This window comes from Myotis lucifugus, unplaced genomic scaffold, assembly GCF_000147115.1.
Source record: "Myotis lucifugus unplaced genomic scaffold, Myoluc2.0 scaffold_57, whole genome shotgun sequence".
Classification (NCBI taxonomy): domain Eukaryota; kingdom Metazoa; phylum Chordata; class Mammalia; order Chiroptera; family Vespertilionidae; genus Myotis; species Myotis lucifugus.
Window position 1 is genome coordinate 2,641,928 of NW_005871105.1, and position 21,927 is coordinate 2,663,854.

Below are 21,927 nucleotides of genomic sequence, written 5' to 3' on the forward strand. Positions count from 1 at the left end.
TGCCCAGGAGAATGTTGGTGAAGCTGGGAGTGGACGGGGCGCAGTGGGAGGGGTGGGGCCAGGAGGGTCGGGGGTGGAGCCGAGAGTGGGCGGGGCGCGAGGAGTTCCTGGGCGGGGCCGACAGAGCGGCCGCCCCAGGTGGAATGGGAAGGTGTGCGGTGCTTCAGAGGCATTGTCTGGAGTACGCTTTTGACTCTACCAAACCCAAAGCCACGAAGGTTTTCCTCCTGTGTCTTCTAGAAGTTTTGGAGGATCCTATGTTTACGCCTATGATCCATTTAGAGCTAATTTTTGTACCTGCGAAAATACGGTCTTAGGTAACTTCTTTTGCCTATGGATAGCTAGCACCATTTCTTGAAAGAGCTATCCTTTTCCCATTGAAAACCTTTGCATTTATGTGAAAAATAAAGTTGTCCATATATGTGTGGTTTAAGACTTTCCTATTCTGTGGCCATATCTGTCTTATCCTTACAAAAATACCGTGTTGTCCTTGATTACTGTAGCTTTAATATAGAGTTGAAATCAGATAGTGTTTGGCATTCAATTTTGTTCTTTTTCGAAGATGTTTGGAATTTTGTGTTTCCGTATGACTCTTAAAACCAGTTTGTCATTTTCTGTTAAAAAGCTGGGATTTTTGTTGCAGTTGCAAAGCATCTGTAGGTAATATAGGAAGACTTTACATGTTAATAATATTGATTCATATGCCCTTTGAACAAAGTAAACCTCACCATTTATTTAGGTGTTAAATAACTGTCAACAATGTTTGATTTTTTGTTAAATCTATCTCTAACTCAGATTTGCCCATAAAGGTATGCGGGAGGGGGAAATCATACTTGTGGATGCTATGTAAATGATATCTTCAATTTCAATTTCTGATTGTTCTTTTCCAGTGTGTAGGAAGACAATTGAACTTTTAAAATTTATTTTTAAATAAAAAATTAGTAAACTTAAGTTTTCAGAGTTTTAGGTTCACAGCAAAATCGAGCAGAAAGTACAGAGAGTTCTCATATACCCACTGTCCCCACACACCCACAACCTACCCCACTACTGACATCTGCTTACTAGAGTGGTGCATTTGTTACAGTGGATGAACCTACATTGACATGATTATCACCCAAAGTTCATGGTTTACAGTAGTTTCACTGTTGGTGGTATACATTCTGTGGGTTTTGACAGATGTACAATTAACATGTATACAGTATTGTGGTATACAGAATAGTTACATTGCCATAAAAATCTTCTGCGTTCTGTCTGTTCATCCCTCCCTCCCACCTAATTGCTAACAACAACTGATCTTTTCAGTGTCATTATAATTTTGCTTTTCCAAGATGTCATATAGTTGAAGTCATACAGTAGGTGGGTAGCCTTTCAAATTGGCTTCTTTCACTTAGTAATATACATCTGAGGTTCCTCCATGTCTTTTCATGGCTTGATAGCTCATTTCATTTTGGTGCTAAATAATGTTCCATTATCTGCATGTACCACACTTTATCCACTCACCAACTGAAGGACATCTTGGCTGCTTCCAAGTGTTGCCAACTATGGAGAAGGCTGCTGTATACATCCATGTGCAGGTTTTGGTGCAAATAAGCTTTCAATTCCTTTGGATAAGTACCAAGGAATATGACTGCTGGAACATATGGTATAGTTTTGTAAGAAACCACCAAATTGTTTTCCAAAGTGGCGGTACCATTTTGTATCCCACCAGCAATGAATGAGAATTCCTGTTGTTCCACATCCTCTCTAGCATTTGGTGTTGTCAGTGTTTTGGATTTTGGTCATTCTAACTCTAATAGGTGTTTCATTGTCCTTTTATTTTGCATTTCTCCAATGACATAAGATGTTGAACATCTTTTCATATGCTTATTTTTATCTCTGTATTTTCTTTGGTGAGGTGCCATCTGGTCTTTTGCCCATCTTATTTATTTATTTGTTTGTTTATTGTTAACCATCACCCGAAGATATTTTCCATTGATTTTTAGAGAAAGTGGAAGTGAGGGGGAGAGAGAGAAACATCAGTGTGAGAGAGACACATTGAAGGAAGTTGTGGCTGGGGATCGAGTCTGCAACCAACGTACATGCCCTTAACCAGAATTGAATCTGGGACCTGGGTCCTTTCAGTCCATGGGCCAATGCTCTATCCACTGAGCCAAACTGACGAGGGCCTCTTCTGCCCATTTTTAAATCAGGTTGCTTTTTTTCTTACTGTTGAGTTTTAAGAGTACTTTATCAGATATGCCTTGCAAATATTACATGTGTTTGATAAGCTGTGGCCTTATCTTCTCATTTTCTTGACATTGTCTTTCACAGAGCAGATCTTTAATTTTAATCAAGTTCACCTTATCAATTGCTGCTTTCATGGATTGTGCATTTGGTGGTGTTTAAAAAGTCATCACCAAACCAAGGGTATCAGGGTTTTTTCTTATGTTCAAGAATTTTCAGTTTTGTGTTTAACATTTAAGTCTATGATACACCTTGAGTTAATTTTTTTGTAAAGAGTGTGAGATCTGTGTCTAGTGTGTGCACGTGGATGTCAAATTGTCAAAGATTTGCCAACTTTATTGCATTTTTATTGTTTTTAATAGTTTGTGGAGTCTTTAGGGCTTTCTCTTTTTTTATGGTTCAAGAGTCAGGTAGATCTTTAAACATTTTTCTTTTTTTATTGATTTCGAAGAGGGAGAGGGAGAGATAGAAACATCAGTGATGAGAGAGACTCATTGATCAGCTGCCTGCTACATGCCCCCTACTGGGGATTAAGCCCGAGGCATGTGTCCTGACCTGAAATCTAACTGTGACCTCCTCGTTCATAGGTAGATGCTCAACCACTGAGCCACACCAGCCAGGCTAGGGTTTTCTGTATATAGAATTATGTCACCTGTAAATAGTGACAATTTTACTTCTTCATTCCCAATTTGGGAATGCGTTGGGAATTAAAGGAGTTCAGTTTTTTGGAAGAAGTTGAGAAGGACTGGAATGGCCTTGTAAGTTTAGAGAACAGTTTAATTATAGCTATACATAGTAATGGAACAAATTAAGATGACATATTTGTCCCTCCTGATTTTGTTATGATTATTGAAACCAAATAATTTAGTATTTTTTAATTATTGTGCAGTAAAACTTTTTGGCACGTCTTACCTGGAACCAAAATGTATTTAAAAATTAAATAAACTTACTTGAAAAAAATGAAAAAAACATAAAATGCAAAGCATCATTATTTGTTCTAACAAAATTTATTATGCAGTAATTACAAAGGTTAAAGACTCTTCCATCTCAAATAAAAATAACTATTATAATTACACACATAACATAGTACCTTATAAGAATGATTCCAATAAATATCACAGAAATACAGTGCATTTTCAAATCGGAGAGACAAATCCTTTCTCGTTCACAGTGTTTGACAATAGGAAGGCCTATTCACTTAATGATCCTAAGGTCATGCTCTTAGTAACAGTCCACACAGAGCTGAGCCAACCCAATTCCTTCAGAATGTGAAGTACCGGGCAAACCACTCCTGGCGCTGGGGATCTGGAGAAGCCACCGGGGAAGCTTCACTCTGAGGAGGACTGAATTCATAAAGAGAGAGACATGTAACCCAGCATTAAGCTGCTTTGCAAAACGAAGGGTAAAGCACATAAAACATCAGTGTGGATGACCCCAAGGGGCTTTCTAGGTGGATGTGTGTTAAAGGATCGCTACTCCTCTACCCTAGATTCAGTTCTCCACGCCATGGGGCCTGAGACTACATCAGCAGCTCAGATGAAGTCAGTTCACAATTACCAAAAACAAAAAACAAACAGTTGAGGAAAACAATGTCACCTTCTCTGAATAAAAAAAATAAAAAAATTCAGGCATGGCGGGGAATAAGAGAGAACAAGATAACATTCCTCTCTTTCAGTGTCTTTTCTCTTTTGGTTAATTTCAGAATCTGACACAAGCACTTGCTTTTTACAGATGTGTGCTTCAATACAGCTAAAGTAAGTAACTAAACCACAGAATAGTATTTTTACTATAGGTATATATTTATATTAAACTTTCACTTCATAATTCCATACGCAAATACTCTAGGGGAAAAGGAGTGCATTAAAAGGTCACTCTCCCCTCCATCTTCAAAGTTATATAATTCATACTTATCTTAAGTCAAACTAAAGATTCTTTGGGCTAGTTGAGAAAATAAAAGAATCCCTACCGTCTTTGGGGGAAATTACAAGGCACGCAACAATGTGTAATGGCAACTCCAGTAGTCATGTTCCTTGAGCTCATGCACATGCATCTTACTGATACCTGAACATACCCATGCACAAGGGAAAATAAGCAACACAAAATATTTAGCAGGAGACACATTCAAAGGTGAACTTGACTATTTTTAATTCTTGCCATTTTTTCTATTTAAAATAATTAGTTACTATGTCATTAATCACTTAATCTAGAAAAAGATAGTCTACCTGTAAGACTCTTACTAGTGATGCTGCTGTTAATAAAAATAAGCTAAAAGTAAATAAATTTAAAGCAGCTCATAATAAGTAATAATAAGTAAGCATAAAATGGCAGTACCTTCTGACTTTAATCTTTAATGGATAAATAACTGGATTTTGTTTAAATTTTATTCATTAATATACTTAATACCTCTGAGATGACTTAAAATTGGAATGTCAATTATAAACACTTTATTTTTTGCTTATGTATATCATTAAGTTCCCAGAGCTTACATATTTTTTATTTTGGCAATAAGCCTGTGTATTTATAAGTAAGCCTGGTAAACAAGAAAGGGAAAAAAAAGAAACATATAACACAAGAAACAGAAACAAATAAAAGCCACTAAATTAAAACAAATTTTAAGCTCTCTAATAAGGATGATTATTGAAAAATTAGTGACAACACTAAAAATGAAGCAAGAGTCCATAAATATTAAAATTCTAAGCATGGGAATTACATTAACACCTCCTTAAGCATTTAGAAAATTGACTAACAAATTGGAAAAAATCTTTTTAAAAATCAAAAAAGAGTTCTCTAGAGAGGTGATCAATATATTTTGAAAATACTTCACAGTATTTTCCTAGCCTGTTCTTAAAGTAGTAGATTTCTACAATGTCAGAAGATAAATTTCTCAAGTTAAAAAAAAGTAAAGAAAAAAAATCACTGGTGAGACGGGGCTCACCTCAAAAATGTCTTGGGCTCTTTGGGTGGCACTGGCTGTGGAAGTGGCTTGTTGCTGTTGAACTCAATATCGTGGACTGGAGAATTAGGAATGGGATCCAGACGGTTAGGATGTCCATTGCCCACTCCACCAGATTCCAGAGCACTTAGATTGGGAACACTCACAAACCTGTTTGTTGGTGATTTATCATTCTTCTTCTTTTGCTGCATTAAAAATAATACATGTGAGGATAGTCCCTGCATAAGGACAAGTGAGAAAAGAGGAATCATAGAAGATATAAATTTGGCATGGGAAAATTTTGGAAGCTTTCTGTTACATTGGGATGTTAACATGAACCAGTGTTACCCAAAGTGTGGTCTGGGGATCCTTGGAGGTGTTCTTTATCTACATGGAATCCTCACAGACAGACATGCTGCCAGGACAGAAAGAATGAGGAAGAAACATTTAGGAATGGTTCACGGGGAAGGGAGGAAGAGGTGGGAAGAATGCCAAGTGGTAAAGAATACTGGGAGGAAAAGGGGGAAAGAAGAAGGGAAAAGAGTAGGTCTTTCAGATAGCACGAAGATTTAGGCTAAAATTAGGAGAAGGTATAAAGTTAAGCATAATATTAAAAGAGAGTCCTGTGAACTTTAGCCATCTGTCAGAGGGAGGCAGTCCTTGCCTGGAAAAAAAGGGAATGAGAAAACGCTTGGCAATACAGTTTGAAACAAATCTCACATTTCTACTTAAGATCTAATGTTGACTTAGAGAAATAATTTGGTCTTAAATTTAATGCACCATCTTTCTGAAGAGAGAAAATTAAATATGCATAATTAAGTCTCCTTTCCCAATTAATTGGTAGTATCATTAATTGGCTCACAATCTTTTAGAAAAAATTAAAGTTTATAAAACAGATCAATTTTTAAATTTTTAATTGTTCTTTAAAATTAACAGATGAAATGGGGAATACAATAGCAGATTATCAAAATTTATCAGCTTGGCCCTAGCTGGTTTGGCTCAGTGGATAGAGCCTCGGCCTGTGGACTGAATGGTCCCAGATTCAATTCCAGTCAAAGGCACATGCCTGGGTTGTGGGCTCAATCCCCAGTGGGAGGTGTGCAGGAGGCAGCCAATCAATGATTCTCTCTCATCATTGATGTGTCTCTCTCTCCTTTCCTCTCTGAAATCAATAAAAATATATTAAAAAATTGTATCAGCTTGTAAATCATTAACGTTATTCTATTTTATTCACACCTCTAGAATCAATGAACATCATCTTACTATGCAGAATAAAAATTAACATGTAAAATGCTTTCAATATTCCCATATTTTACTAATTAAATGTATGCAGAGGTTGGAAAAAAATTAATTAGATAAAAAAAAATTAATTAGATAAAAAAATTAATAGATAAGATGGCCCTTTTCCTTTACTTACAAAGTAATAATCTCACTATCTAGACACTGTCCTCTTTAGCATAGTCTGTGATCACGTAGTCTCTGATAAGGAGCCTATGTTAGCCTAACTGAAAAAAGAAAGAATAATATTTTCTTCAGAACTATTTGTGGAAATTGAAGTCATTCTTAGGAGTCAAAAATAATTAGAAAGTTCTGAGATATACCTTTTGCATTTTCTTCTTCCAGTCACCAGAGGGCATAATGAAACCTACTGAAGATTTCTATTTTAAGAAATCAAAGGTATCATTGGTAAAGTTCTATAGTAATTGTTTTGTAGCTACAAACCTAATTCTAATAAACAATAAATACAAGGAAAATATTTCAAGCATATCTTGTTTTAACAAGTCTCATAATCTTGCTTTATAATTAAAAAGTTATCTCACCCTAAATTATGAACTTAAAACTAAAACTGACTACATTCATTCATTCACCAATTATTTATTGTGAGCCTTCTATGTGTCAGGCAGTATTTTAGGCTCTGGAGATATAGTCATTCTATTTTATAAAACATGTAAGTTTAAAGTTTGGAAATCTTTAATTTGTGAAAGGACACATTTCATGTTCTTAACAGAACTTTTATGGCCTTTGAAAACAAACATTTCTGACTAACAGCCTAACATACCTAAATTAGGCATGATGTACAAATTAACAAAATCCGAATTAAATAATATCTTTAGCACTAGCCCTTTTGCCAAAATACATGTAATCCTATGAAGCCAATATACATAATTATTTATTCCTTATTACTTGCTTTCATCACTAGAATAATTTTGGTGCCTTACAGGTAATAGGATAAAATTTTGCAACTGGACAGATATTTATTGAATACCCATTATACCCAAAGCACTATGATGGGAGCCATAGGAAGCTGGGATACAAAGCTGTATAAGACTTAGTCATGTCCATTTCATTTGTCTCTAAGGTTCTTCTATCCTTAAAGAGTAATAAAGGGTCAGAATAGGTTATGTTCAGTTTTAATTAAGGAAAAGTCGTTAAGACTGAGAAAAGTAAAGTCTTTCTCTGACAGTCGGTCCAACCCAATGTCCGTTAAGATGGCAGGCCTTACTTAGGGGGAGTTGTTGGGTACACAGAGGTGCAGGGTCCCCCAGAAGCTGGTGAGCACTAGGAAATGACAAGAAGTTATCTTGAGGAGCCTTAGAAGATAGTTTTCTTTAGAGATATGAAAAATAAAATGACAGCACCAAAGTTTTATCATATGAATAAAATGTTATTTTAAGGAGCATTATCAACAAATAAATGAATATTATGGGAGTCTCATTCTGAAAATGAATACATAAAGCTTTCATAGATTTTAGTCCTAGATTATTAAATTTAAGAAAACATATTTTGGAAGGGTTTAGCCTATGCTACTCTAAATATTTTACAAAGTTTTAATCAAGTTTTAAACCATATCCCTATTTCACAGTGTGTACAGCACATACCTTAGCCAATGGATTAATAACACCAACAGTAGGACTTGAATTAAACACTTTGTTGAAGTTAGTTTCTCGATTGACTAATTCCAGCTGATAAAACTTATTATCCTCCTATGCAAAAGAATTACAAACATCTCTTAAACATTTTCTAGTGAATGTTTAACAACTTAATTGTTTAAATGCCATTTCATTCAAAATTTAATAAAAAACCTGAATGAAGATTTATATACCTTGCTCAAAGATTTTTTAACCTGACTGCCAGTGTCTTAAAGACTGCTGGTGGGTAAGTTTTCAACATCTTTCAAACCCTATGCTCCGGCTCTCTTCTCTACCCTTTAATACCTTTTGCCTTAAGACTGGGTCTAAATGTTTTGTGTGTTCCCATTCATGTTGCAAAGGGCTGACTGTGCAGTTTGGGCAGCTTAACCTGCATTCGTGGAGCTGTGTGCATGTTTGAGTTGTTTCCACATGTGAAGATGACACTAGGATAGAGCATTATTCTTGAGTCCTGGAAGGATATTTGATCTTGTCTAAGCTCCTCTCTGAGACATCAATGTATGATGGCAGTTGTAAGCACAGACAGAGACAAAGTGAACAGACCTTACAGAGACAAACACTTTGCCTTTGTCTTCACCAACAACATGTGCTAACTGAATAACCGGACGGGTGGAAGTAAACAGAAGTAAATGGAACCGTGTGAAATGTAGGATTGTGCTCTAGTAGAACTAGATTCTTCATCTCTCTCTAGTTACCACTATCATTTTCATCATTAATTTTAGCCCATGTGCCTCCCAGTCCACAGAATCGGGGTGTAGTGGAAAGAGAGTAGAACAACCCATGGCTAGATTCCTGGCTTTGTCACACACTGTGTTGCTTTGGAAACTTACTTTACTCTTTGAAGTCTAATACCTATCTTATTGTGAGGGAAAAATACAATTTTATCTGTAACACTCAGTAAGAGCTAGAAAATCAATAGCTATTTCTATGGACCATAGATGAACTGAGAATCTTCGAGAGAGAGCCTGTAGCTTAGACTTCGTCGTGACACCTTTCGTCCATGGGAACAGGGTTCCACGGAACACAGTTTAGGAAATTAACTGACTAACCTACAAGAGTACAATGCAGACTAATGCATGAGTGCGCTGACTATTCTTTCTACCCAATTCTAATTCTGCATGTATAATACAGACACTTCAATAGAACATTAACTGTACATTGACAATGACATAATATTAAACATTTGATATGCACTAAAAATACTGAAAAAAGAGGCACCAAATTTAAATGTTAAAATTACTTAGAATTTCTCTCCCTTGTTCATAACATTTTAATAAACTTTCAATCACAATGCACATAGGTTATACTTTCAATTTTTGTTTAGCATCACTTAAAAATATTTCCCCATGTTTCCCCAATCAAGAGTGTATTGATTTACTACATGGTTACACCAAAAACAAAATGTCTTACAATTAGTTTCTTTATGACATGGTCCCTTTCTGTAAGCATGGCTTTTAATTCTGTAATCATCTGTACATCTTCCGGTTTTGACTCTCTCATTAGATATTTTTCTTCCATTTCTTCTAGTCTAAAAACAAGAAAATCTTTAGCTCAGTAAGATGACTCAGCAAGGTTTGGTAATACCTACAGTTTTTCATATTAGTCCAGTTGAATACACACAAAAACTAAAAACCAAACTTTTTCCTTAAAACTTTAGAGGGTAATGATAGGACTGTTAAAAGAACTAAAGCGGTATTAAAAACTCTCCAGGGTTAGATGCTATTAAAGGCTTTGCTGTGTACTTTTTGAATAATTCATTCATTTTATGCCATTCCAAGAGTATATGGGATTGAGGTAAGGTAAGCTCTGTAGAAGAAATGATATGCTGAATGCTACTAAATTAGCTGGAAATGTAGGCTTACTATTAGAACTCACCACAAATACAACATTGTGTTATGACATAAGGCTTGGTAACATATACAAAAGGGACAAGAAAAAAAATACAGAGGAAAGGGAAACAAGGGAACCACATATGAAATCATTCTTTCCTGGTCTATAAGAAATTCAGTTTTAAAATGTTGTTATCAGCTAATCCATATGCACTGTGAAAAAGGTTTATCAGGTTTAAGAGCATTGTATGTCCTTCTAGGCCTATTCTGCCGTGATTGAAATGACAAGGTAACTGGACCGAAGGCACTGAAGACTAGAATAGAGGCTGCATTTTATGAGCAGAGGAGAGTCTAACATTTTGGAACAGGGCAGAATTCAGAAGATACAAATGGAAACTGCTGGCTTAGTTAGGGAAAAGCACTTTCCACTTTAGAAATTTCAAATAATTAGAACAATTAAAAAATCATTATTGTTTTTAGAATAAAAAGGATAAAGCTTAAGCTCAATAAAATTATGGTTAATGAAGATTCACAGAAAAATTTATTCAATCAACAAGATGAATTTGTAGATGATCTGTCTTCAAGGAACTGGTGACCCATGCCCATCCCCTAATTCCAGAGCAGTAGCAGAATCTCTGTATTTTAGTAATTTCAGTAAACTCCTCCGCTACCTCAGCCCAAGCTAAAGGTGCGCAGATAACATATTTGGCCCCCTATCCAGTCCCATAGCTAAAGTTCTAACCTGGAGGTGGGGAGGAATGAGGGTGACAAGAGGTGTGGGGTTAGGAAGTAACTGTCTCAGATCAGATGGGACTTTGTCAGTTCAGTGTGAGGTTCCACTATCTCTATTTTTGTTCTTTTGTGACAATGCAGACTGAGTGGAAACTGTGATCCACTGAGCTCACATACAGTGACCTTGCTTTTATCACAATATGGCATTTTATGGACAAAACTTTCTATATTTTATGGGCAAAGGTTTTAAGAAGCTTGAAAAACCAGTCAAAGAAAAAGGCATTTGGGTATAACACTGGAGTAGCCACAAGATGCCACTGGAGTACTTTCCTTATCATCAAAAGCAAGGTAACAAGAACTACTTGCAGCTGAACAAGAATACTTGGTTGTTAATGATCGCTAACCGCCCCCCCCCACACACACACACACAAACTATGTCTATCTTTTGTTTTAATACAGCGATATTCAACCTTTTTCATCTCATAGCACACATAAACTAATTGCGAGAATTCTGCAGGACACCAAAATGTATATTATATTTTTGCTGATCTGACAAAAATAATAGGTATCATTTTGATTCATTCACGCAGAACTGCTCTTGTGTTGGTTGTTCTCATTATTTTATTTGACAATCTAAGGGAAAAGAGGTCAGTGCTCCTGACTAAATAGTTAGGTATTGTATGTTCTAAAAATTCTGTGGCACACCAGTTAAAAATCACTGATCTAGAACAAGAAGGTAACGTAAAGTGAGTCTAAAATCAGTTACAATTCCTGAGCTACCATTTTGCATAATAAAGGTCTGCTCTGAACCTAAATTCTAATATTTGTTTTCATTTAGCTTAAACATTCTTTACCTACAAAATTATCAGTTAATCTTTTCCACAAAATACCCTTACATCACCACATTTTTTTTCAAATACCTGGCTATTAAAGGGAAAAAAATAATTAATTAAATTGGAGAGACAGAATCAACATAAACACAAATGGGAAAGCATTAAAGGAGAAAACAAGTAATATGATATAGATTTAACTTGCAAGAATATTTTCAAAATTATTAGTCTTTTGAAATTCTAATAGGAAGAACACTTGGTCCTACTTTGATACCACTTCAAGTCAACACTAGTTAACTTCCTTCACTTGCTTCACACAACATTCTAAGCCGGCATTGCTTCCCAAAGCTTAGGTGTGAGTGATTGAAGGTACAGGAGATGATTTTTAACTTGTTCTCCTTTAGTCTTTCTGATCACAAGAAGAAGAAAGTCTACTTGGGTCCATATATCTTTTTTTTTTCCTAAATATATTTTATTGATTTTTCACAGAGAGGAGAGAGAGAGAGAGAGAGAGCTAGAAACATCGATGAGAGAGAAACATCGATCAGCTGCCTCCTGCACATCTCCCACTGGGGATGTGCCCGCAACCCAGGTACATGCCCTTGACCGGAATCGAACCTGGGACCCTTCAGTCCGCAAGCTGATGCTCTATCCACTGAGCAAACCGGCTTCGGCGGGTCCATATATCTTAAATAACCTTCATAATATATGCTTCTTACCCTGTTTCACAACACTCAGGCAAGCCATGAATATCATGCTAGCTAGAATCTAATAATATTGTTTTATTTTCACAGAATTTACATTTATATAACTATAGCTTAACCTCTATTTTGAATAATAGATATAATTTTTCAGTAGTGATTATGATTTTACTGTAGAGATAATTAAGTTTTTCTGTTAAATTTTTAAGTTAAAATGAACCAATTAAAAATATTAAGAAAACAATATCAGAGGTAGCCAGAAATAACCAAATTCCCAAAGGAAATGTGAGGGAAATACTGCCTTGAGGTAACCATACAAGTACATATAGTCTTTTTACTCAAAATATGGATTCCCATTAAAAGTAATACAAAAAGAGAACAGACAGAAGTAGAATATATAAAATTACCATTCAGGGCCACTGTTGGATTCTCCCCAGGGCATGCACTGATTTTTTTTTATTTTTATTTTTTGGATTTGAGAATATATAGGTCAATGTCTATGATTTATAGACAACACAAACCTAAAATATAAATGCCACCCTGACCGGTTTGGCTCAGTGGATACAGCGTCGGCCTGCGGACTCAAGGGTCCCAGGTTCGATTCCAGTCAAGGGCATGTACCTTGGTTGCGGGCACATCCCCAGTAGGGTGTGTGCAGGAGGCAGCTGACCGATGTTTCTCTCTCATTGATTTTTCTAACTCTCTATCCCTCTCCCTTCCTCTCTGTAAAAAATCAATAAAATATATTAAAAAAATAAAATATAAATGCCTAAAAAGCTGTATAAAACTGTATTTTTAAAAGTTTCCAAGTTGATAGTCCTCCCATACTGCTTTTTAAAATAAATAATTGACAAAAATATCAGTAAATTGGTAGTTTGAAGCCAAACAAAGGTATTACTAGGCACACGTATATTTTAGAACTAGAGGCCCCATGCACAAAATAAGTGCACTGGGGGGGGGGGGGGGCGGGGGAGGGTCCCTCAGCCTGGCCTGCACCCTCTCACAGTCCGGGAGCCCTCGGGGGATGTCCAACTGATGGCTTAGTGCTGCAGTGGAGGCGGGAGAGGCTCCCGCCACTGCCGTTGTGCTCACCAGCTGTGAGCCCAGCTTCTGGCTGAGCGGCGCGCCTCCTTGTGGGAGCGCACTGACCACCAGGGGACAGCTCCTGCGTTGAGCGTCTGCCCCCTGGTGGTCAGTGCACGTCATAGTGACTAGTAGTTCCGCCGTTCGGTCTATTTGCATATTAGCCTTTTATTATATAGGATTTTAATTGTATAAAGACAAAAGAACCCAGTTATACCATCCTTCTCTACAGCCTGCAGGAAAAGTAGTAACTGAAGCAGTTCAATGGCAAACATTTTTCCCCCAAAAGAATTGTGGATGAAAATAACCTGAATGGTAATTTAAAAATCAAAGGACAAAAACAGAAAGCAACAGATAAGAGAACTCAAACAAGTTTTAAAGACTAAGTAATTCTGATGTGGTGGGTGCTTCTTTTCAATTGGGGGTTACTGACCTACTTAAAGTCCAAGTACAGAAACTCAGTAATTCCTCCAAGAAGAAATTATCTTTTTGCTTCAGTGTAGCGAGAGGTTAATGTTAAATAGAATGTTTTTGCATAATAAAGATCTGCCATTCTAGTATATGTTTACATTTAAACAGAGTTCTTTAAAACAGCCCATTCTCTCATTTGTTTCTAAAACAAACAAAAACCATGACATTTTTTAATTAGCTAGAGGTTTTTTACCAATATGCTATATCACTCAAGAAAACAAAAATATTTCTGTAGCCCAGCTGGCGTGACTCAGTGGTTGAGCATCGACTATGAACCTGGAGGTCACGGTTCAATTCCCAGTCAGAGTACATGCAGGGGTTGTGGGCTCAATCCCCAGTAGGGGGTATACAGGAGGCAGCCCATCAATGATTCTCTCTCATCATTGATGTTTCTATCACTCTCTCCCTCCCCCTTTCTCTTTGAAATCAATGAAGATATATTTAAAAAATATATATTTCCATAGAACGTCTGAAAATCTAAGAAAACTTTAATACCCAGCTCTACAGAAGAGGATTTCTAGTAATCATTCCATGAGATACAGAACTCTTATCACCATTTCTACATTGTTTAGAGAGCACTTTCCATCCTTTAAATCTTTTTCCCCCTCTTCCTTGTAATCCAATGGGATTTGGGGCAGGGACAGAAGAACCTTCCAGCTGCTCCAGAGGCTCCTTGCTCCAGGCTTCAGCCCAGGAGGTTGACACATGTTCCCCTGCCACTACCACCCACTTCCAAGGACCCAGGGGTTTTCTGATTTTGAAGTTTGAAAGCCAGCATGCAGTTGATTAGGAACTTCAAAAAGTATACCGTTAGTCCTTTGGGACAGGCTGGGAATAGTCCAGTGTTGTTCCCCCCAGCTCCTAAAGCTGGGATGGACACTTCCTGCTCACCATCTCTGTCTAAATGCGAGCCATTCAGCAGCTCTAAGCAGGCTGCCTTTAAGAATATGGGGCAGAATTACCCAATAGTCTAAAACTGTGTTTTCTAATATAGGAGCTACTAGCCCACGTGTGGGTATTTATGGTATTTACATTTAAATTAAGTAAAATTAACTGAAACTTTAAAAAATCAATTCCTTAGTCTTGCTAGCCACAGTTCAAATGCTCAACAGCATTGTAGCTACTGTACTACATAGAGCAGATACCGGACATTTTCATTATCACAGAAAAATCTGGATAGTGCTGATCTGAAACGTTTGTTTGTTATAAACTAAAAGAGTAAACACCTAAAGCTAGAGGCAATTATATGATGGCAGTAAGTTTCTGGTGAGAAAGGAAGTATGATTGGTTAGCATAAACCTAGTTGAAGTATAAAACAGATAGTACATTTAGAAAAGTAATAAAATATTTTACTTATGAGTAATACTAATTCTTCACTTACTAAAAATGATCATAATAGAAAAACTAAGTTAGTGATTTACTACCTACTGAAAATCCATAATGTGCAAAACCATATAAAACAGAATAATGTGAAAACAGAAACATAACCTTTGCTCTTTATAAATTAACATTCCTAAGGAGACAGGGCACAGGACAGACAGAGGTCATTCTTTTCGTAAGCATGCTTTCTTCGCGCATACAGTGGGGGATGCCAGGATTTCAGCCTCAGCCTGATAAATAACACTGAGGGCAGGAAAAAGGAGAGTCAAGGTGATACCGCTGTAATTAACTAGTTATTAATAACTAGTTGCCCAATGCACAAAATTCGTGCAAGGGGCTCGGCCTTTGCAGCCCCGGCTTCATCCAGAAGGTCGTCTGGAAGGTAGTTCGGCTGTCCAGTCTAATTAGCATATTACGCTTTTATTATTATAGATAGGAAAGGAGCAGAAGGGAGGCCAGGCATTATTAGCATGGCCATTTGGGCAGCTTCTCCAGGAAGTTGCAGTTTCACACTCCTCAGGGAACCATCGGCCCATTCCCCACAGATCACTGGGGAAAGGGGCCCAACCAAAGGGAGAAAGATGCATGTGCAGTGAAGTTGGGGTGGCTAAGGAAGGTGACTGTCAGTCACGCCTGGGAACAGAGATCCTTGGCCAGAATAGGCGGGGCCACTGCAAGCCCAGGAAAATGTGGAAACACATAATCCCCTAAACAAAGGAGCTCGTGCTCTTGGCTCTTGGCTCTCTTGCATTCGTCCATGTGGCCCAGTGGATGAATGGACTGATGGACTGCAACAGGGAACACAAACCAAGCTAGCCTGATGCTGGACTGGATACTGCTCCATGGAAGCCACAGCTACGCTTCTTCCTTGGTCCAACAAAGAGAAATGGGACCTCAGAAACTCAGGGGTTTGGTTCACAGAAATGAAGCTTCCTACAACACCTCATCCTCTGGTGTGAGTCTCAGCAAACTCCTGGTCTTGGGATGTCGCAAGAAGCCCATCCCCATGAGCAACAGATGGGAACGTGGAGCTCTCCCCACACATGATAAAGGCACTGAGGTTTACTGTAACTCATTTTTGCAAAATGCCTGCGGTTATGAGCTCTTCTACATGGCGGGTATCTGAGCTCTTACTGTGGCTCAAATGACCTCCAATAACAGCGAGCGACAAAAATCACTGTGGCTGGGGAAAGGATCCCATGGGTCTCCTCACTATTTCAAAAGCAATTTTATGAAGTGGTAAAGTTATAGGAAATCCTCAAAAAAGTGTATTCATGAAACAGTCATTGAGTGCCTACTAATGTGAAAATTTGCATTTATCCAGAGGCCGCTGAAGTAAATGCCGAGGGCAGGAGGTCTATATTGTGTTTCAGTTTACGTCAGTGGTTCCCAAACTTATTTGGCCTACCGCCCCCTTTCCAGAAAAAATATTACTCAGCGCCCCCTGGAAATTAATTTTTTTTAAAATTTTAATAGCAATTAAACAGAAAGATAAATGTATTAATGTTTCTACCTTTTTCGTAAAATATAGTAAAGAAAGGTGTAAATTAGAAACATTGAAGTTTGAAATTATGAAACTATTTATTGAACTCAGAATAGAAAGGTAATACAAAAAAAGTTAAAACAAATGCACCTGTGGCCATCACCGCCCCCCTGGATCGCTGCAGCGCCCACCAGGGGGCGGTAGCGCCCACTTTGGGAATCACTGGTTTACGTGAATGCAAGTATATGCTGATATATATATATATATATATATATATATATATATATATATATATATATATATATAAAATTTACTGTGAGTCTTAATTGGTTAAATGGGTGAAATGTGAGGAGATGATTTTTAGGTTGAGGAAAGGAGCTAGGGTAGTAATGACATAGGAGGTTATTCTAGATTGTAGAGGACAACACAGAGAAACTAAGAAAGAAACCAAGAAGGTCAGTATGGCTGAGCCAAATGCAGCAGCCAGGGAATAAGGTGACTATGGGATGAAGCAGGATAAAGTTTATTGAAGCTATGACTTTAACTTTGACTTTGAGACTGAGGATATGGGATTAGTCACTATTCTGACTTTACTGACATATGTAGAGATAATTATATATCTTTTATGGACCTTTTATTAATGGATTGGAAAAGGAGAGACTGAAGGTGAATAAACCATCTACAGCAGCTTAGAGTAGATTAATTCTGAGATAACTTAAGTAGGACCAGGGTTTGGGCCACAGAGATTAAGTAAATGCTGGTTGCATTGACTACAGCAGTTTGTGAAATAAGTGTCTAGGAAAGAGAGGGGCTATTAAACATTGCTTAAAAATTAAGCAATAATTAGAAATTTGGGTTTTAATAATATTAGAGTTACTATGTATGACTTTATTTGTTATATTTTACCTTTATTGATTTTTAAAATCATAAAACAAATGCTTATTATAGACATTCAAACAATATCTAAGTAGAGTATATAACATTAAAAAGAAAGTCTTTGCTCGTCCTTACCCCCAATACCTCCTAATTCTAGTCCCTAAAGGGAACCACTATCATTAAAATTTTGTATTGATTTTTTTAAGATCTTTTGATCTTTTTATAAAATATGTATTATTAGTATGATCTACTGGTCATAATATGCTCTTTATACTTAACCTTATATTGGGGACATCTTTTGAGTTTTCACCATGGATGACAGTTCATGATCCTCAGGGACAGTCTTTAGACAAATTTTCATCCTAGTAGAATTATAGAAGTAGCAGCTAATAAACATAATCATTCGACTGACTTACCCTAATTAAAAAATGTCATACACCACAATTACCATCTGTAATATACACTTCTTTTCTTTTTTAAGTATCATTTAATTACTTCAAAAGAGTAGCTAAGCTGAGGTAAGACACAGTGCTCCTCAGTTTATTATCGGCATATGAATTTTCTTTAATATAATGTGACTTACGACACTTGTAAAGCTGCATTTACTTCCTTGAGTAGCTCGTTAGTCTTATTAAAATCTGCCCGCATGATATTTTTCTCTCTGAGGTAGTCTGCTGTCATGACATCCAGCTCTTTCTCAAGTCTCTTGTTTAAATCTTGTTCATGCAACCTGTTTTAATTTATTTTTGGTTAAGAAAATGTTATTCTCAAGTCAAGCTTTCAAACTTTCTATATTCTACCAGATTTGAAATGGCTTTAGGTACAATATATAGGAAACTAATGGAAATAACCTAAAGTAAGTTACTCACTTTAATCTTCCAGCTTGTTAAAGTTGTCTCCTTTAATGCTTTTTGAAATAACATTTTAAAAGGATTTTAGTTAATTTTATACAATTGCCAAAGTGGATGAATGCATATACATCATTCAAAAGATAACATTTCATCTACGTTTTAGATTATAACATAGTCAACAAGGTCAAAAGTGGTCTTCAATATCTTATTAAAAGACAGTCTAGTCATAAAAATAGGCCTGTATTGCTAAATACCATCACAACAGTCTGTCAGGTAAAACTGCAAAGTCATCCTGATATAATAATGGCATACATACCTCATCTGTTGGTTAGATTCACTTCGTATTCTGAGAATTTCTTTCCCTTTAAATTCCAATTCTTTGGTTAGGGCACTTATATTTTCATGAAGGTGTTGTACTTCCTTATCCAAGTCAGAGATGTGATGCTCTCTGTGCCTTAATTCATCTTGTAGATCTGTTATTCTGCACAACTGCTCCTTACTCTGCAAAATGCAAATAATTCTTAAAAGTTTTCTACATATTTGCTTTCTGTTTTTATCTGAGGCAAAGAAAATGGAACACTGGAATGTCAAATGTAACACATCTGGCATTACTTCAAAAGCAAACTACTGAAATGAGAACATGTCAGGGCCTCTTCTCTTTCCATATTTATAAGTGTTTATATGCCTACAGCTTCAATAATGTCAGAGCTACAAGAGACCCAAAAGACCATAAAAGCACATTTCCCTCATTTTACGGATGAGCAGACTAAAATCCAAGAGATGATTTGTCCAAGGAAGATTTATAATCAATGGCAGAGCTGAAGATAGAACACAGGGCTCTCACATACTCAACAAGTTATGTGGTCTACAATAAGATGCTGGCACCATTGTCCTTCAACCTAAAAAGGACCCACATCTATGGAGGCCATCCCAACACACATACACACATATCCCATGGCTTAGAAAGCAGACTATGTCCAAAGGCCACTGAAGTAAATGCAGTTATTTTGTCTGAAAGAGAAATTTCCTTCTGTTTTCTTATAAGTCAGTTTTCTAAAGTTCTACAGGTCTAGCTAGACATTGTTGATTTCAATGTTAGCAGCCCACTTGAAGAAAATATAACTTCTGTCCATGATTATAAGGTTGCTCATTTAATACTTTCTAGTAATGAAAAGAAAATTTAGGCTGGTCATTTAACATAGCTGAAGACTAATAAAGTAAAAGTCATAAGTCTAATCTACACTAATAAAAGAGAAAGATGCAAATTAACCATACCTTCACGACGCCCACCAGCCAATCAGGAGTGAGTATGCAAATTAACCCAACAAAGATGTTGGATTAGCCGAAACCGGTTTGGCTCAGTGGATAGAGCGTCGGCCTGCGGACTGAAAGGTCCCAGGTTCGATTCCGGTCAAGGGCATGTACCTGGGTTGCGGGCACATCCCCAGTGGGAGATGTGCAGGAGGCAGCTGATCGATGTTTCTCTCTCATCGATGTTTCTAACTCTCTATCTCTCTCCCTTCCTCTCTGTAAAAAATCAATAAAATATATTTAAAAAAAAAAAAAAAAAAGATGTTGGATTAATTTGCATACACAGGCGCCAAGTGGCCAGGAGCGTTCCTTACCACCCCAGCTGCTCTGGGACTCTGGGCAGTGTAGGAAGGCAGAAAGGTGGCTCCAGACCGGAGCGAAGGCGGTGCTGGCAGCCAGGGGAAGGAAGGCCCATTCTTGCACGAATCTTCGTGCATCAGGCCTCTAGTCCTATATAATAAAAGGATAATATGCAAATCGACTAAACGGTGGAACGACTGGTCGCTATGACGTGCACTGACCACCAGGAGGCAGACGCTCAACGCAGTAGATGCCTCCTGGTGGTCAGTGTGCTCCCACAGGCGGAGCGCTGCTCAGCCAGAAGCCCTAAGCCAGGGTCACAGCTGGCAAGCGTAGTGGCAGTGGCAGGAGCCTCTCCCACCTCTGCAGCAGTGCTAAGGCTGTCTGACTGCCAGCTTAGGCCCACTACCCATAGGTAGTGGGCCTAAGCTGTCAGTTGGACATCCCCCAAGGGCTCCTGGACTGTGAGAGGGTGCAAGCTGGGCTGAGGGACCCCCTCCAAGTGCACGAATTTCATGCACTGGGCCTCTAGTAAACCAATAATAGCCTTCATCGCACTGTCTAAAAAATCTAGATAGTAAATAATAATAACTTAAAAATACTAATTATAAAATACTTTTCAGAAAATTGTGAACCTTCAAATCTACTCACATTTAAGAAATAATCACAGAACAGAATGTTTTTTCTACCTGTCTCCTGCTGATGTCTATGCTTCTCTCTAACTCCATTTTAGCAGCTGCCAATTCTTGGTGATGATTATGCCATAACAAATCAATTGCAGCTGCATGTTGATGGTTTAGTTCTGAACGTAAAGAAGCTGGAATCCAAGGATAAAAAGAGGTTTAGCATATTTAAAAAAATATTACAGATACATATATTTAAAAAAAACAAAAAAATTTGTGATTTCATGTTAAATTTTTAAGTAGAAGAATGTGCAAATTAATATGACAAGATTATAACCCATTCAGAATACCAAGCATCGCCTTTCCTTCATCTTCTAATTCAAACCGAAGAGTCTGGAGTTCCTGTTCCATTTCTACCCGGAAGCCCTCCATTGACTCTCTGTGTGCATCTTTTAATGACTGAAGCTCTGCAGAATGTTTTTGTTGTAAATGATTTTCAAGAGCCTACAACAGTAGAAAGATATTCAAATTATTATGTTAGACTACAGGAAGAAAACTGCAAATAAAAATAAAATAATTACCAACCCCAATTATTACTTAAGAAAAACAAGGCATTTTAATTCATTTACCAGAAAATTAAATAAAAGATAATCACTACTAAAACATAAATTACTAGAGCCACTATAAACAATAAACTAATCGTCATGAAACTAGTTTGACTCAATATATTGTGTTTGAATTGGAATATGGACTCTCGCCCTAAAGCAGTTTTCAATAAAGACATTTCTAAAGCTGCTAACAGGTGTGAACCACCTGAAATCAATGAATAATTCTTCTTTCAGACTTAGAAAAACAAGATGAGGGTATTAACATGAAAAAACTTCTGATCAGGAAAGAAGAGATGGGGGCGCTTATAAATATCAAATATTGTGTAGCTACCTCCTATAGTCCTTTATGACTGCACTTGTGAACAGAAGCAAAGGCTCTGAGAAGAGGATGCTGAAAGGGGAAACCAAAGCTTTTTGTGTGATTTGTTTCAAAAGCCTAACCAGAGAGAACAGACTGCATGTGGCTAAGACTAAGGAGGTATATGGCCACAGGGGAAAAGACAGAACTCAGGTACTTCAGGTTTAGAGAGTGAACGGTGCAGGAGGGTTTTATCTGACTGTAACCTGTCACATGAAAGGTTTCTGGGAAAGATACTGTATTATAACTAGGGCAGCATTTCTTTAATCATTATTCTAAAATGCTGTTTTTACAAATTAGTATTTGGCTACTTTTGTACACTGTTTTAAAAAGTGCTTTTATTTCTGAAAAATAAAACATACGCTGAATAGGGTAAAATACGGGACTTTTAGTTTAGACAACATTA

General features: G+C 37.1%; 1 protein-coding gene across 3 annotated transcripts in view; it reads right to left on the bottom strand.

Moving 5' to 3' along the window:
- Nucleotides 1–3,218: 3,218 nt before the first annotated feature.
- Nucleotides 3,219–21,927, bottom strand: part of FAM184A (family with sequence similarity 184 member A) — a 78,520-nt gene continuing 59,811 nt past the window's right edge. The window contains exons 11-18 of one of the 3 annotated variants that reach the window (XM_006089213.3): nt 20,906–21,059; nt 20,622–20,749; nt 18,638–18,822; nt 18,054–18,200; nt 9,496–9,613; nt 8,035–8,139; nt 5,159–5,361; nt 3,219–3,566 (exon numbers count right to left, since the gene is read on the bottom strand). In XM_006089213.3, coding sequence (XP_006089275.1) covers nt 3,485–3,566; nt 5,159–5,361; nt 8,035–8,139; nt 9,496–9,613; nt 18,054–18,200; nt 18,638–18,822; nt 20,622–20,749; nt 20,906–21,059 — 1,122 coding nt within the window. In that variant the 3' untranslated portion in view covers nt 3,219–3,484. The remainder of the gene's footprint in view (nt 3,567–5,158; nt 5,362–8,034; nt 8,140–9,495; nt 9,614–18,053; nt 18,201–18,637; nt 18,823–20,621; nt 20,750–20,905; nt 21,060–21,927) is intronic. The other 2 variants (XM_023754182.1, XM_006089217.3) reach the window with 2 other exon arrangements.